General features: G+C 36.3%; 1 protein-coding gene across 1 annotated transcript in view; it reads right to left on the reverse strand.

The window, feature by feature from the left end:
- vps37d (VPS37D subunit of ESCRT-I) overlaps positions 1-18040 on the reverse strand; it is a 50993-nt gene extending 32953 nt beyond the window's left edge. Inside the window, exons 1-2 of the mRNA XM_039662098.2 lie at positions 17625-18040; positions 698-869 (exon numbers count right to left, since the gene is read on the reverse strand). Coding sequence (XP_039518032.1) covers positions 698-869; positions 17625-17792 — 340 coding nt within the window. The 5' untranslated portion in view covers positions 17793-18040. The remainder of the gene's footprint in view (positions 1-697; positions 870-17624) is intronic.
- Positions 18041-18416: the final 376 nt, after the last annotated feature.

Here is an 18416-nt window from a genome sequence, read left to right on the forward strand (position 1 = left end):
AAAAGCAACGGGACAAAATATTTCAACGTTTTTGAAGAATTAGGTGATTCAGATTTATCTGGGCACAGCTACTAGAAGATTTTCAACTGTCAGACCGTCGTCAAGCTCAGTTTGAGCCTGCGCAGTCGCTCAGACATCAGACAGGAAGTGCAATAATCGGGCTTCAGACTTTTCCGTTGAAATCAATGGGGTCGCTGTGTCCATTTCTTTTACTGTCTATGCAATATGGCCAAAAATAGGATCACAATATTTGCATATGATTAGATATCGTAATATTAATTTCATACCGTTAATGTAGAAGGAAGAGGATTTTGCATGTTTGTTTTATCTCAAGTTAACTTGCCCGGTTTGTCCTGAAGACCTTTGAGTCTCAGTGTGTATTTAATAACAGCTTTTATCAGATAAAATGACGAAATGCTTGATGAAGTTCATGTGGACTGTCCTCATATAGTATGACAGCCGATGCTGAAAACACAACAAGCGTCATGCATACTTAAGTGTGTGTAGTGGATGAAACTGTTCAAGTGTATCAATATTGTCAATTGTCTTTTTCTGATAAATATCGATACAGATTTATCACCCACCCATGAGAAGCAAAACATCCAATCTGTATTGAACCATGAGGAAAATGAGGGATGCTTGGAGTAATTTCACAGAATCACTTTCACACAAGTTAAAACCCTAAACTTTGACTCACCGAGTCGGCTTTGCTTTTCCCTGCAGGCAGTGGTCAGCTTTGCCAGCTCCTCGTACTTTGCAGCCAATCGCAGCTTGCCGTTTTGAAGATGAGGGCGATTCGAAAGGCTGTCTTCTGCAAGACTCCGATTGGTTACTAACAAGGTTTCCCTGTCCAGCTCGAGTTCCTGGAACTGAACACAAATTTCAATTATTCGTCACTCAAAAAAAAAAAAAAAAAACTGGAACAACAAAGACTGCATCTTTACTCCATTAAAAACACAAATCAATTGAGTCTACAACCTAAAGAATGACCAATGTGTGTTAATCAGTAATGAGTATCACGGGCACAAAACATTAACATGTCTACTACTGTACATCAAAGTCCATTGTGTATTCAATCTTGAAGGGAGTTCACACTGACAGAGCTTAAATCACAGAAGGTCACCAAGTACTAACTTTCCAGCTAAACTGCTGTACCCACTGTATCAGGTGACGGATCAAGCAAGCCAGTTGCTTTCAGCTTTTTGATGCCAAGGACCCCCAAATATGATAAGGGACCTGCTTTCAAAATTTAAAGGCAGCTACATATGTACTGTACATTTATATTGTGTGTGTGCACAAATAGCGAATTTCATATTATAAAGTCAAAATTAAGTGGTTAAAATATTACTAGAAACTAGAAAAAAAAAAGGTAAAGTTTGATGACTTGACAAAGCATGGCCTAAAAGTATGAAATAGTTTTAAAAGTTTGAGGTTTGAATGTTTTATTTTAAGAGAAAAGCAGAAAGAAGGTCGGATGAAGACCTACCTCCCAGACAGACCATATTAGTCCACTTCAGACCTCATTAGACCCCAAGAAACCATATCAAACCAGTTAAATTCCTAATAAACCTTTTCAGACCAATCAGATCTGAGAGACTGAGCACTAATATTACTAAGATCCACAAGAAAACAAATCAGACCACATGTTTTTAGGCCTCGCTACCATGTTTCTTAAAGGTGCTGTATGTAATTTTTGACTACTAAAGCATACAGATACCATAATACAGTATGTTTGCAGAAATTTAGGAAACATGCTAAGTTTTATATTTGTTTATCTGAGAAAAAAAATGCTACAGACAGTTATTTTACCTGTCTTAGGAATACCTGTTTTTGTTTTGGTCTTTCTGATCCCACCCACTGGTAATTTACCCAATAGTATTTTGAAATCAGTGGTTGCCAGTTGGTGGAAAACACAGCTAATTGAGAGCCATGGAAGCCAGCAAATGATATGGGTCAGAGATTACAGATTCTAACCAACCTAAAAAGCCTAAGCCTCCATCTAATAATTGTAGCACATTAGAACATATTAAAACGCGGATAAATCAACTCATCAACTTACAAGTGTGTAAGTCAAATTGCATTCCATTGTCAATTGCGCTCTCTCCTTTTAGTTGTGTGTCCTCAATCTGGCAACCCGCATGAGTGTCAAGTCAGAGGAGGATGGGGTGCGGGAAACAAATGTCTCCAGTATTTTGAATTCGGACTGCAGTACCCATTTAAACTGTTATCTGTCAATATTACATACTGCACCTTTAGGTGTGTGGTCACGTTTGTCATTGCTCGGCGAAATTTTAAATTTAAAGGCTGTCATTCCAATCGGAACACGTTCAATTAGAAGGTTCAAGTGAGAGCTCAAATTTTACATTTGTTCTAATTTTCAGGTTAGTCACATGAATCCACCACACTGACCAACAGAAAGCTGCTTGGGTTGAAAGTGAGTTCTATGTGAGCTGTGCTTTATATCCTGCTACACTGTTGACACTATTGGAAAAAAACTTTTTTTTGTGAAATTGTATCTAAATCTAATGTAAATACTAAATGTTTTGTAGGCATTGCTAGCATAATTTTAAATGTTTTAACAGACAACACGTTTTGGCATGTTCCCGTGTTGCTTGTCACGGTTGCATCATTTACAAGAGATAGCTGGAAGAGAAAGCTTTTATTTCTTGTGGTATTTATCACATTGTGGCCAGATTTACTAAACAGGGCAAATTAGCATTAGAACGCAATTCCAAAAAAGCGTAGATGGGAGTGGAAAGTTCAGCATGTCATCTACCGACAACATGCAAATGAAAGTAGCTGGAACATTTCCATAAAGACCAAGGCAATCTACCAAGAGCAGTGTAAATTAGCATCTTGTTTAAGGTATGCTTTTTTTAACATTACATAATGGCGCAAATACTAGTAAATTGAAATACTCTCCTCCCATAAATTTTGCATCTGAAAGGGAAACTCCAACAAATGCATATGAAATAAGTTCAGCCACAAAAATAACTGTAAAGATTACAATTTTTACATAACTACTGAAGAAGCAATTTCCACAACTGTGGCATTTTTTACTAATTTGGAGCAGATGAACCTTAATTTCAATGTAATCCTGTATGAGGCTGTTAAGAATGCAGCTCCTCATTCAAGATGGCCATCAAGGTCAAACCACAGAAGTCAGGAATGCAAGAACCCAGAGAACTCACAATTTTATTCAGGAATTATGAGCCGAACAGAGTGAGTGTGAAAAAATGCAACTCAATACATCAGATTCCTCAGGGGTCATATGAGGTTAGCTTAATATGCCAGGCACAGAATCCATGAACGTGTTCAAGTGAGATTGAAGGAAATCAAAGAAAGAGAAAATAATAGCCTCCAGCTTTTTACTAATGGGACTGAAGACTTTAGCTAATATGTTTGATTTGTAGAGGAAAGCTCCTTATGTTTCATCTGAATAGTGAGATCTGGGAATGGCTTGGGCAAGGGCTCATATTCGTCTGTGAACAAAGAAATTCAACATTTAGCTTTAAGGCTGGGTAAAAAACAACAACTAATTAATCATAATCTTCACATCAATTAATCAAATAACTCTTAAGAACTGGTTCTTTTTTAAACTTAAATTAAAAAAATAAATAAAAGTGACATGTGAAGGCCAAGTCTGGTAACCCATACTCCATACTACTGTACATACTAACAACCAACATACTCTTTGGTTATATACTCATAACCAACTGCATCCTAACCCATCCAAATTAGTGCGCACACATTACTTAGTGAGAAGTGAACACACATACACACACACTGCAAAGCGTAGACACACACACACCCGGAGCAGTGGGTAGCCATTTTTCCTGTGGCGCCCAGGGAGCGATTGGGGGTTTAGGTGCCTTGCTTAAAGGGTTAGTTCACCCAAAAATGAAAATTCTGTCAGTATTTACTCACCCTCATGTTGTTTCAAACCTCTATGTGTTTATTTGTTCTGCTGAACACAAAGGAAGATATTTGGAAGAATGTTTTAATCAAACAGATTTCATTCCCCATTGACTACCATAGTAGGAAAAAATACATACAATGGTAGTCAATGGGGAATGAAATCTGTTTGATTAAAACATTCTTCCAAATACCCACAACCTTTGGGTTACCAGTCCGACTCCCAAACCTTTAGGCCACGACTGCCCCCAAAGAATCTAAGAATAGACATTTAATAATTTAATAATATAAAATTAAAATGTATAATAAAAACACTGTGATGCAATTCATGAACAAATGACTCTTAAATGAACTGGTTCTTTTTAGAGAATAAAAACATACAGCATGGCCAAAGTAGTCCAATTCATGTACAACTGACTCGTTTGAACCGGTTCATTTAGTGAGTAAAAAACACACTGCACAACCAGTGCAGTTCGATTAAAAACAAATGAGTTATTTTTGAGTTATATATTATTATTCAAAAAGACACAAGAGATTGACCGTTTTAATCAGACTGGTGGATCTTTCATTAAATTAACTTACTGAATCAGTTATGCAGTTAGCAGTTATGGAATCAAGTTATCATTACTTACAGTGATTTTAATATATAGGATAACTGTTTTACTCAAAAGGCAATTGAAAGCTTACTTTAAACTCTTATTTGTTTGGTTGTGTTCATTATTATATCTGTTCAATAAAATCAATTGAACTGCATAGTTTGGGCCACAGAGTTAGAAGGTTATAGCAGTGACTGTGAGAGAAGTTTCTTCATACAAGCAAAATGTATATTTTAAAATATAATCAAACTGAATCAATTCCAAAATTGATTGAGGGCTTGTGAATTGGGAAATGTATAACCAGTCTTACTAAGATTCTGCTTAATTCATATTTTAGGAGTGATTTTATCTCAAGGGAAAGGCCCAATACATGACAACCACAAGTAATATGAGATAAAAAATACATGATGGCATCACAAACAGCAACATTTCGGAGGTAAAGACCTCACTCACCACAATTTAATTCTTTCTGAGCGCCACTAAATATTGACATTCAGCTATTTTTCTGTAAATGCAAGTTGACGATTTCCAGATGAAAGCGACGGAGCATTCTTTCAGTGATTTGCCATTGAAAAGGGGACAGCCTGGAGCGCCAGTGGAGACAATGCTCGATTAAGCAACCGCCTCAGTCTACCACGTCTTGCTTAATTACAATAAAACAAGGTTCCATGATGAAATAATCCTTTTGGAACGGCTGCTGGACAACTCTGTCCACATGTCTTTTAAAAAAAAGCACCATTATTCGCTCAGACCGTCCTGCATGGCATGGCCCAAGACCACTCTCTAACCATAGAGGGAAAAGGAGAGACAAGTCCAAACCAATGTCCTCATGGAAAGCATTCGCAAAGGCACCAGACATCAGTCAAAACCACAGACCCCTACTTTCACTGTAAGTGAGGGTTTGGGTCATATCAGAACTTAATATTTCTCCTCCTGTAGCTGCAATGAATATTAACTGCCAGTTTTATGCATTTCAAAACTTGTGGAACATTATGAAGACTGAGTGTGCTTAGTCAAGCATATAAGAGGATTAATGATTCATTCGCTCACCGAATACGAGAATTTTGCCTTCCTACTTAATGCTTTGTGAGACCCTCAAACATGGTGGTGATATTCCCACTGGTGGCACATCTATCTTCTGAAGACGATGAAACTGGAATACTTGAGCTGCTTAGAATAACTCAAAAGAGCATACTTGATCAGAACATGGTTAAGGTTATGTGAGGTTCTTTTTGTTCATAAATAACAACATTTTTAAGGTCAATTGCTTGGTTCAACTATCGACATAATTGCTATTTACACGGGGACGTTCCATCAACGCCTCAAGAGAGTGGCTGATGGTTGTATGTTTCTCTTTAGAGACAACCTCCGGAATGGTGGAGGACATAACGAGCAGATAATAATTTTCTAATTAAAGGATTATTATATACAGTATAAGCAATGTAAATATTCAGAACTAATCCCTCATCAAATTGCAGATGGAAAATGCCAGGCAGTTTTTTTGATCACATAATGCTAAGTGATTGCAAAATACACGCATCAATTCTGCTTGACGAATCGAGCCGTGAATAGTAAAATGCAAACACGAAATGTCTATGCTGTCCTAGTTTGACATCTTTCCATTTTTTTTAGGCCTAAGATTTAGAGTTTGGTCCAAAGGGTCAAGTGTTCGTTGGTTTTCACACCATTGGGCCCTGCTAGTACATGTCATTTTTTCAACAAAAAGCAAATTTTTCTTGATGGATTACTAAATAAAAAAGTATAGTATATATTCAGAATATATATATTTTTTATTTTAAGTAAATATATTTAATTATTAGAGATTTTACCAGTGCCCAATTCAAAGCATTAAATACACTTGGATAGCCACTAAGGGCATTTTCAGACCTTTAGATCGTTTGCTTGGTTCCGAAACCAAGCAAACGTTGATTCGTTTTGCTGTGCTTTCACAAGGCAACATTTCAAGTGTATCATTATGTTTATGCAAGTCACATGTGAATAAAACTGTTCTCTCATTGGCCAGAGCGCACCTTGGGTCCAGGATTCTGCTAATAGTGTCAACCATCAAGATTGATTGACAAGAGAATGGGAATCAAGCCTTCATCGGAACAGTATTCCCGCAACTTTGTTGCAATTACACGACAATTTAAGGTAAACAGGCACTCTTTGATTTGCAATGTCCCGTCCAAAAGAATCAGACACATTTTCCATTTGTTCATCCACTGGGTATTGCTATCTCACCACAACCAAAGCACTCCAGAGTAGGGTTGGGAATCTAAAATCAATTCCAATTCCAGAATCAGACACTTCAGGTCAGGAATTGGATACTTAAAATTTCGATTCTGCTTATCGATTCCTGTGTGCTCATATTTTATGCGCATATTTTAATGTGATTGTAAACTATTCAAGCACAAGAAGACAAAAAAAGAGAACTCAATTTGGCAATTATGCAGTTTTCTTTGATTCACACACATCCAAATCAAGTCTCCTCTCATACAGAGTGTAAATAATGAATTGAGTTGACTTTCACATTTTCTCGCGCTTGAACAGACCAATATACACAAAATTGTGTCAAAATATCCTCATAAACACAGTCGGTTTTGTCTTAAGTGAACGTAAACAGAAAGAAATGGCTTGTCTATGACTATATTGAATTTGTACATGGATTTGTAAAGTGACAGCCGCCTAATAAACCTGCTACTGTCTGTCATTAATGTTATATAAAATCCCTCACTGATCTTGACTGAATAACTTTTGCAACTTGGAATTGAAACTGGGAATTGAGAAGAATCGGATCAGACAAGCAGAATTGGAATCGCTCCAATTAAAATGATACCACACAGAGTTCATTACAATCAGGCCAATTGTTTCTGTCCGACTCAGAGTGTGCAATTGCAGTGTTCATATATGCCCAAATGAACCCAAATAAAGGAAAAAAAAACAGGTTCTGAAACAAAATGCTGCATACAAGCCTAGTGTGAAAACACCCTTAGGGCCCTATCATACTTTCAGCGAAATGCAGTGCCAAGCGTAAGGCAAGAGTTTTATTGCTAGTTTCAGCCTGACGCAGTTATCATTTTCACATCATGTGCCAAGTTGTTTAAACAGCAAATGCATTTGCGGCCATGGCCGTGCTGATCTAAAACGAGGTGTGTTCAGGCGCACTGTTGGCGGGTTGCTATTTTGAGTCAACAGAAACAGACCGCGCCATTGACCAATAAAAACCTGGTCTAAAGTCAATGGCACAGTATTTAAAGTCCCCATGAACCGGAAGTTGCAAACGATTTTTCTCCAGTGCTGTGACGTATTTCCAAGTGAAACGGAATATTGAACAGAGGGCAGGGTTTTACTCTAGCGCTCCTCCTCTCCATCTCTCGCTCATAGCAAACTAACGGTTTGAGGGGAGTGGTTAAGCGTTTCCCCACCCAAACTGTGAAACCTACGTCATCAGAAAAAGAAACCGTTCCAGACCGGAAGTAACTTTTCAGATTTTGATTAAAGATTACCAAGGTAAAAAATTTTTTTTATATATATTTACTTGCACGGATTAATTGTTCACCACAAGACTAGTAATATGCCCTAACAAAGTAAATAGGTTCAATTTTGATTTCACGGGGACTTTAAAGAGCGCGTTAGTAATGCGCGCCTATAGGCTGGTCCACAACACACAAATACTCTGCTTATTACACACACAGGGCAGAAACAGTACACAAACATGCCAAATAAAAATAAAAGGATTACATTGTAAAAGATTAATGCTGTATACATAAAGATATGGTGGAATCCAGCTTGTCCCGTAGATTGCGGCTCAGGAAGGGAGGGGAAATTACACTCTGATTGTTTTTTTGCACGCTACGCCCCAAAACACACCCATTACTCATTTATATAATAGAGACAACCCTTTTACACCATGCACCGAGTGCGCCGACCATTTTCCCTGTCGTTAAACTAGCAAAATAGGATTCGCCCTGCGCTTTAGACCATGCGCTTAGATCTTTAAAATAAGGTCCTTAGACTCACTAGCGATTAGTAAAGTGTTTGGGACTGAGTTTCATCATTGTCATGAATAATACAACTGCCATTGAGAGGAATGGGAATTCTAATGGATGGCTCAAACCAGGTTGGTTAGGCCTGAAACAGACCTGTGAATCATCTAGTTATGCAAATTTGCATTCCAAAATGTGTCAACACCATGTATGTATAAATTATATTCTTAGCATTCTGAGGCGTCATTAGTGTGTCTTTTCTATGGTAAGTTCTTTTTCAGATCAACTACAACTATATTGCCCCTTCGAATACTGAACTCTGCTACCGCTATGCAAGAATGCACAGTAAGTATGTACAACGGGACCACTCGAATGCAATATGCTGGCCAAGTATTCATGTCTGCATAGTGTTGAGTTTCCTACCATTTGTCTTTGGATTTAGGAGTTGGTTGTGTTTAAGATTAGGAATCGAGTTAAAGCTGTGATTGTTTGATAATGGATGTAGATCCAGGAACCTGTACCACTTGGGAAAATCATGTGGTGCAATTTAAACCACAAACTAAAACATGATTGATGTTACTTGTTTGATGACAGGACCAAGCAGAGGAAGACTACAAGCTCCCAGCTCTCATTAACTGTTTCACATTACTCTAGCCCACTCCATCCAGGCAAGCATTTCCATGGTTTCACAGCAAACAAAGAGAACACTATCTTTCCAAAGAGTCACTTAAACTTTCGGAATCTATTTAAAGATGATGCAGATGTTGTCGACCACTAAATGAGGGTCTGATCAGTGAAGGATCGTTTAAATTCCTTCAGAGCCATTTTGGTGTTCTTGACAAGATGATAGAGGATTTGGCTAATGAATTGGATATGGGTTGTCACAGATTTTCCTACAGTGCATTCATGATCCAAAGTGAGTCTTTGGCAGAGATGGCGTTCTTCTTATCTCTCCTGCAAACCTAATCTGTTTGCATTTAACACCCAGAAATTACACTCACTCTGATGCTCTGCTTAACAATTATGACTGCTCAGCGGGACTTAGTATTCATGTCATCTTTTTTAACTACACATGGAGGCAAAAGTATGAATATTTATCTTGTATTCGAAATTAGATAAACATATCCCAAAACATGCTGTGCTACATATGCATAGCTGTTAATGTTTATTTAGATGACATGTCTGTTTTCTTGTGATTTGCTAAAAAAAAAAAATTATAAAACCAAATAGGACAATAGAAGCTTCTAACTCTAATTTTTTTTTTTTTGTCACACTTTAAGGACCCACTGAAATTGCTTAATGAGTGCAGTTTTATTTCTTGTGTTGTCAAACTTCTTATTTGAATAGGAAATATCTCAAGACTTATCAAAGGGTTCGTCCTTCTTACAGCAAAAAAGCCGGACAAGAACCATGGTTGCGTTCAAAATCGCATACTGTAATTATTTTGAACAAGTAAATACTTTACGGCTAATAAAGAAGCATGTTCTATATATTATGAATGTGTATGGTATGAAGGTAATCTGGATGTACTATATTCACAATGATGTCATTATCATGTGACCTATCACTAGCCGCGTTTCCATTACAGATTTGTGCAAATCTTATACGATATTTTCTAAATGTCGCTCAAAAACTAATGCGATTGACGGCGTTTCCATTAACCAATGTTACGCGAATGTAATTTTTTCCTCTAGCGATAAGTCATACCAATAATAATGGCGACGGATGTTGGTAGGTTTACATATATCCCAGCCACTTAACTGCACTAACCATTGTTTTTAATCGAAGGAGATGTAAGCATTTTATCCATAGCAAGGAAAGCCCCTTATAATTGGGTGTTTCTCCCTCATTGAGTGAGGTGCCCTTGAGCAAGGCATAAACCCCCAATCGCCAAAGAAAAATTTGCTTCAATGTATTGATTGTGTCATTTCTTTGTGGTTTAGTTTTCTCGTAATTCTTTTGTCTTTTATGAGTTTAATAAAGAACTGTCTCATCTTCTGTCCATCTCAGGTGACCTGTAAATGTGCAAAAACTGTTTCCATAGCAGTTTTGCGAAATATCACTTTTTCGAATTGTCTGAAAAAACACCTCATGAGGGAGTGAAACCTTTTTTGCGTTATTTGGGAGTTTTTGTGAAAATGACGTGTTTCCATTGGACGTATTTTCAATACGCAATTTCAAGGGTAATGGAAACGCAGCTACTATCATTTACAAATCCTCTCCCGTTGCCTAATGGGATAGTAAATCGTATGCACACTTTTGAATCTCGCCGAAAGAAATAGGTAATCCGGGTAATTTTTTGACTACCCTTTTATGAGTACAATGAATTCAGACATACTTCTTTTGGCACATACTGTTTTTCATCTATATAGTACAGTAGGGTAATATGCGATTTCAGACGCAGCCCAGGGGTGCGTTTCCTGAAAGCATCGTTAGCCAACTATGGTCGCAAATTGGTCGCGATTTCCATTGATCTCTATTGGTAACGACGGAACTTGCGACCATAGTTGGCTAACGATGCTTTCGGGAAATGCACCCCAGGATAGTTAGTTGCAGGTGGTATTAGGGGAGGGGCATATTTATTTGAAAGATCATTTGATTGGACAAAAATCTGTATAGTACAACATGACTCATTAAGTATATTAGACGGAAAAACTAAATTTAAGAAATCATATGTTTTAGTAACTAACTGGAATAAGTTAAAACTGAAACGGAAAAAAAAAACTTAAAGTTACATAATATATATATATATATGTATATATATATTAAAAGAATATTAATAAAAAAACATCTAAAAACAAAAAAATACGTAAACTAAAATTAAAATAAAACCTGAAAATATAAAAAGCTAATTCAAAATATGAATAAATACTAAAATAACACTAATTATGTCATTATTAATGTTGTTCCAGACCTGTTTGATTTTTTTCTTTCTTTTGTGAAAGAGAAATTTAGCAGAATGTGCTGGCAGCTCTTTTACATTCAATGGAAGCGAATGGTGGCGGAGGATGTAAAGCTCCATAAATGACCAAAAGGTACCGGAAAATAACCACAACCATAAATGTCATGCTATATTCTAAATAATCTAAAGCCATATAGCTTTCTGTTAAAACACCTTTTCTTTAAATGCGTCATAGTACAATTGAAAACAGTGACACCACCATTGGATCTCACTTGTCTTGTAAACAATCACAACGCAAAGTTTAAACGTGCAAGGCAAGCATGAAATTTAAGAATACTAACTTAAATTTTGGTATGTTTCTCATAGACTTTTGGTGGTATTGGGGGAGGGGCATATTTATTCTACAGATCATTTGATTGGACAAAAATCTGTATAGTACAACATGACTCATTAATATAAATAATAGATGTTATTTCAGTATTATCTATATAGTATTTATACATATTTTGAATGCGCTTTTATTAAATACAGCTATTTAACTTAAATTTACGTTTATGAAAATTGTAATCTTAGCAATTGTAGTACTTAAAGGGTTAGTTCACCCAAAATTGAAAATTCTGTCAATATTTACTCACCCTCATGTTGCTCCAACCCCGTAAGACCTTCGTTCATCTTCGGAACACAAATTAAGATATTTAAGATATTAAGATCGCTCCTGTATACTAGTCCATAGGCTTCTTGAGGGAATGACTCTTGCTGTCCTCGAAAAGTCATTAAAGGACATCATTAAAATAGTCCAAGTGACTACAGGGGCTCAATCTTAAGTTTATCAAACGACGAGAACACTTTTGTGCGCAAAAAAACAACAAAAATAACGACTTTATTTCAACTATTCGTTTATTTCTCCCTCTGCACGGGTCAGGTTACTAGTTTTATAGCGTAAGCTTCTGTTATTGTACGTCACACGCATCACACACATGACCAGCGTCGGCCAATAGTGAGCCTTCGTGTGACGTAGCTCTACGTTATCACACTACGTTAACTGACTACAGGCCCATGGAGAAGGAAGTGAATATTTGAAATAAAGTCGTTATTTTTGTTGTTTTTTTGCGCACAAAAGTGTTCTCGTCGTTTGATAAACTTAAGATTGAGCCCCTGCAGTCACTTGGACTATTTTAACGATGTCTTTAATGACTTTTCGGGGACAGCAAGAGCCAGTCCCTCAAGAAGCCTACGGACTGTATGCAGGAGCGATCTTAATATCTTAAATATCTTAATTTGTGTTCCGAAGACGAACGAAGGTCTTACGGGGTTGGAACAACATGAGGGTGAGTAAATACTGACAGAATTTTCATTTTTTGGGTGAACTAAGCCTTTAAACTTGCACTTATTTCAGTTAGTTGCCAAAAACAACATTTCTAAATTCCATTTAAGTTTCATTAAGGTGATGTGCGCACTAGGTAGGCAGCTCACTGGGTTTTGACACAGAGCTAATAAATCCTGCCAGGACATCTCTTTTAAACTTAATGCAGTTTGTCACCTAGACCTAGATAGAACATATTAATCTGAGCATTTGCAACTCCAACAAAGGATGTGGCTTATCATAGCAAGGATGTGGCTCAGCCAGCAAAGACACATGCTCTTTCACATTTCACAGACCTATGATCTATCTTTTAGTGACTAGGAGCTCTTTACTTCTCTGGTTAGTATTCCATACTGCTGAGTCTGCCGCATGCGTCATAAGTCACCCAGAGCCAATAACTGTCCAAGTCCAGCCCCCGCTGGTGTGCGTGTCTTTCACACTTGTGGTTGGATAAAGCACATTTTTAAGACGGACGGCACAGCAGGGTCTTTGGCCCCTCTCCAAAAGAAGGAACAAATTTCTCCAGTATCTCTGTTCTTTGCCCATTTCCTCACTCTCTTGCTGATAAATGCAAAAGTAATACTCCCAGACATCCAGAGAGCGCTTTTCCCTAAACAGGAATTGACACAGACTATCCATTTCCGCTTGCAGCTGCCTGTGTGTCTGTTTATACACTGTGCAGATGCAGGACCTCTGGAGACCATGTGGGCTGGGTGATACAATGGTCATAAAACAAATGACAAATCAAATGCCAGCAGCCACAAACTGGAAAATACCTTACAGGAAGAGTTCATTAGTCATTTCAAAAAATTAAGCTTCTGCCATTATTTACTGTGTAATTATAAACCCGTATGACTGTCTTTCTTCCAATAAACAAAAAAAGAAAACTTTTGAGGAATGGGGAGATTGGGGACTGTAACCTTTTCAATTTAAAAGCTACACTGTGTGATTTTTTACCCCCATCTAGCGGTGAAAAGGTATATGACCATCCATTGAAGATTAGTTTCTGTTCCTCTCAATTCCGATTTCGTTTTAACTCCTACGGTGGCCAATGTAGTCCAAGATTAACATGGCTTCCAGTTCGACCTCGTCCATGAGTGTAAACTTAAACGTAAACGTGAAAGGCGAAGCTTGAATTAATGGGAATGTCCCTCTTTGGCTAATGTACTTTCAAGATGGAGGGGCAACATGGCAACTGACATTAGAACCCCTTACCCGTATGTATTTTCAATGGCATATTATACACTCACGAGAATACTTTATTACTTGAAGTAAATATACATTAATGAGCACATATATTTTTGAAATAACTAAGTGTTTTTAGCTAAGAATAAACTAAAAGATTTACACAGTGTAGCTTTAAGGACATAAAAGCATCATAAAAAGTAACTCGAGAACCAAACTAACAGTGAAAAGATCCGAATCAAACGAACAATTCATTCACAAATGTATGTTTCGCTCACCAAGACTGCATTTATTTGATCTAAAATACATTAAAACATTAATATTGTAACAATCGCAACTGAGTTTCTTTATTTTTTAGTTATTTATTTTAAAATGTAACTTATTCCTGGTGGCAAATCATTAATCCAGTCTTCAGTGTCACATGATCCTTAGAAATCATTCTAATATGCTGATTTGGTGCTCAAGAAGCATTTATTATTAATAATAATTGAACTGTAGCTCTATAAATGTCTTTACTGTCACTTTTGATCAATTTAATGCATCCTTGCTGAATAAAAGTATTCATTTCTTTAAAACAATTGTACCGACCCCAAACTTATGAATGGTTGCCTACTTAACTTGTGATTTGATTTTATAAAATTTGTATTTAAAGTATTCAAATATTTAAGCAATGCAAAAAAAAAAAAAAAGTACTAATCCTAATCTATTATTAAATCACAAGCAGATTTTACATGTGTCCTGTCTGCTACTGGTCGACAAACAGATGATGACCTTGCCTTAAACTCACTGGTTGAGCCAATGAGATTTAACATCAACGCTTGAGATGTTTTCCACATGAAAGCAATGCAAAGCAGCAAAGATAAGAATCTATATGATTAATGATGGCTGTACACATTGAGCATGCAGCGTAAGCACAATACATTAAGACCATCTGTTTGGTCCAATATAGTTCAGCTTGGTCAATAAACCATGAATGACCAAAGAGCTGCTGTTGCTGATGAATTCAAGGAGTCTAATGAGCACATAAAGTTAACCATAAAGGCCATCTCATTGCTATTCATAGGAAAGAGCACAGCCTGGTATTACAGAGCCTTTTCCATTTAGTAAAACCACCACAATCTCTTGTTAGAGAGTGACACTCATGCATACAAGAGCATTGACTGTATCTAGAGCACTAGACCATTGTGACCCCTTCCTTTGCGGTTGCCCTTGGAGACCTCGGTGTGTTAATGAATTCACCTGTTTGTGAAGGGAATAGTGATGGGTCTCACCGATCACAAGTCGTTTGGAGTTTGACCTCGACGACCCTAGCATATCTCTCTCTCTCTCTATATATATATATATATATATATAATTTGTTTTATACATAAATAACACATTTTTCTTAAATATATGTATGTGTGTGCATTTATATATACAAAATAATCATACACAGTTCACACACATATATTATGTAAACACAAACTTGTATTTTGGATGTGATTAATCATGATTAATCGTTTCACAGCCCTAATTTACACACACACACACACACACACACACACACACACGTAGTATATTAGACACAAAAACTAAATGTAAGAAATCGTATGTTTTAATAACTAACTGAAATAAGTTGAAGTTGAAATATTAAATCACTAAAAAAAACAATTACACACACACACACACACACACACACACATATATATATATTATATATTACGATAAAATATATCAAATTTTATTATAAATAAAATTATAATATTTTATAATTTTATAAATTATATAAATTATATAATTATATAAATGTATAAATTATAAAAATTATAATATTTTATTATACATAAAATTTTATTTATTAGATAATTTTTTTTTTAAATAGACAAACAAACTAAAATTTAAATAAACCTGAATATAAAAAGCTTAGGCTATTAAAAATATTAATAAATACTAAAATAACACTAATTATGTCATTATTCATGTTGTTCCAGACCTGTATGATTTTTTCTTTCTTTTGTGAAACATGAAAAGAGAAATTTAGCAGAATGTGCCGGCTGCTCTTTTACGAGCAAATGGTGACGGAGGATGTAAAGCTCCATAAATGACCAAAAGGTACCGGAAAATAACCATAACCATAAATGTCATGCTATATTCTTAGTCATCTAAAGCCATACAGCTTTCTGTTAAAAAAAAATTAAATTCTTTAAATGCGTCATATAGCCTACAGTACATTTGAAAACAGTGACGCCACCATTGGATCTCAGTTGTCTTGTAAACAATCACAACGCAAAGTTTAAATGAGATTTAAGAATACTAACTTAAATTTCGGCATGTTTCTCGTCTGTAGACTTGCATTTTTTTTCATCCTCTGTCCTCATTCATAGCCAGGACATCTCCTGTTGCGTTTCACATTTAAAATAAAGTAATACAGGTTTAGCATGAAATCAGGAGCCAAACCCTTTAATTTATGTGTATCATATTTTATGAAGACTGAGATTGTATTTATGACCTAGTACAAACATATTTGTCCTTATATTTCAAACAACATGCCCAGGCTTCCTGCAGGCACGCAGCGATCAGGTATCAGACTACAGCAATCTAAGTCTCAGATGTCATATATCCCAGTCTACTACAGTGACACCAGATCAGTCCTAAATGAGAAATGATTTTCTAAGCTGGAAATGAATTATGCACCTTATAGCTCTCAAATAACCTCGCTATGTCTCAATACATTATCATCTATGAGAGAAATCGTATAGCCTAAACATGGCGAGCCAGAAAATATACACAACCATACAAAAATATGTTTATAATGCACATTGAACACTGATTGCATTTACAATACAAGATTTATGCCATGTTTAAAATGCAATATGTAAGAGATAATGTACTCTCAGATGGTCATTATTGTGACTGTCAGCCAATATGAAAGATGGGGGTGGGGTGGGGGTCTATACATAAATGTATAAATAAATGGACATGAAATATTAATTTGAGATTTTAGAAAGTAGCTTTCAGATGCAGCTTCAACTAAGTCAAATATTCCATAACATCTGTTAAGAAAAAAACAAAATAGTTCATTGGAAAATTTCAACATAACAATACTAATTTAATAATCCGCAACTTTATGTAGCGTACTGTTATGTTGATGTACACTACACAACAGTGAAATATCATCATTGTACATAATGCATAAAATATTTCATACATTAATGATGCGATTGACTCATAGGTATTCTTTAGACCTGCGTATGAAAAACTGGCTTTTATTTCAAGTGTGTAAAAAAACGCATTTTGTCAACAGTTTAGTTGCAAAACTACAACGGAAAATGAAATATGTCCAGCATATTACTTAAATTAGTTACTTTTAATGTAAAAACTTTAATTTTTTTTACAATTTCCAAAGAAAAACAAATGTTCTGTAGGCTACAAAAGATGTATTAGATCAAGTATGAGTCTTTGTATAGCTCGTCTGCAGTGCAATGGTCTGCAGTGCTGTAAACGGTACACAGGATGAATGTATGTGATGATGGCGTGTAATGCATACATGCTACACAAATCACTCGACTGTAGATGAATGGAATAACGTTACCACACAGTTTTGGTCAAATGTACATCAGTTGTTCAGAGAGAGAAATGACAAACGTGCAAAAATACAGTATAAAGCTCTAAAAAGAGTATGTGAAACGAAGAAATACCTTTTCACTGAGTCGCACGATCTGATTAATTTTTTCTTCATCTTGAAGGAGCTCCCGTAGTTCACTGCTATTGAGGACCCTGTACCCATCTGGGTAAGAGTTCACGTCCCTTGTCTGGGACATTCTTGTCCCCGTGAGGCGCACTAAACAACTCCGTTTGCCAGCCATTTAACTTCCATTTTGCTCACGCTCGGCGCCAAATGTACGCGAACACGGGAGTGGTGCTGGAGAAGCTCTCGTCGGCATGAAGGAGCACCACGGACTGTGTTAGCGAAGACAATGCGCTGAGAGACTATAGCACACGTTTACAGATTCACTCAGTTCCACATTCCACCGCGAGGAGGCGCTGCGCCGCAGCAGTTACAACGCCATACATACTGTATAATACAGAAACCATTCTGCAGAGATAGTATAGTGCGATTCTTCATACAAAAAATAAACGACTATAACTGATCCAAGTTCTTTTTATCTTATGCAGAGGGCTATTCATTTATTTTACTCGTTATAAACGCATCAATTTCCAAATATTCAGATTTTTTAGTGTCGTTGATGGGTCAAAATCCTTTGAGACTTCACAATTTCCCAAATAAAAAGCTGAGATTTTCAATTTAACTTCATATTTGTTGTTTTAAGGAGACATTAGGCTGTTAGAAATGCATGTTGGTCACTTTTTATAAATTAATTGCAAGTACGAGCAAACCACAAAATAATCCACCCTGTCATGGACAATTTCAAAGTGGAGTAAAATACATTTTCATTGCATAGCCTGATGATTATAAAATGTCGTTTTTT

This window comes from Pimephales promelas, chromosome 4 (assembly GCF_988280905.1).
Source record: "Pimephales promelas chromosome 4, fPimPro1.hap1.1, whole genome shotgun sequence".
NCBI lineage: Eukaryota > Metazoa > Chordata > Actinopteri > Cypriniformes > Leuciscidae > Pimephales > Pimephales promelas.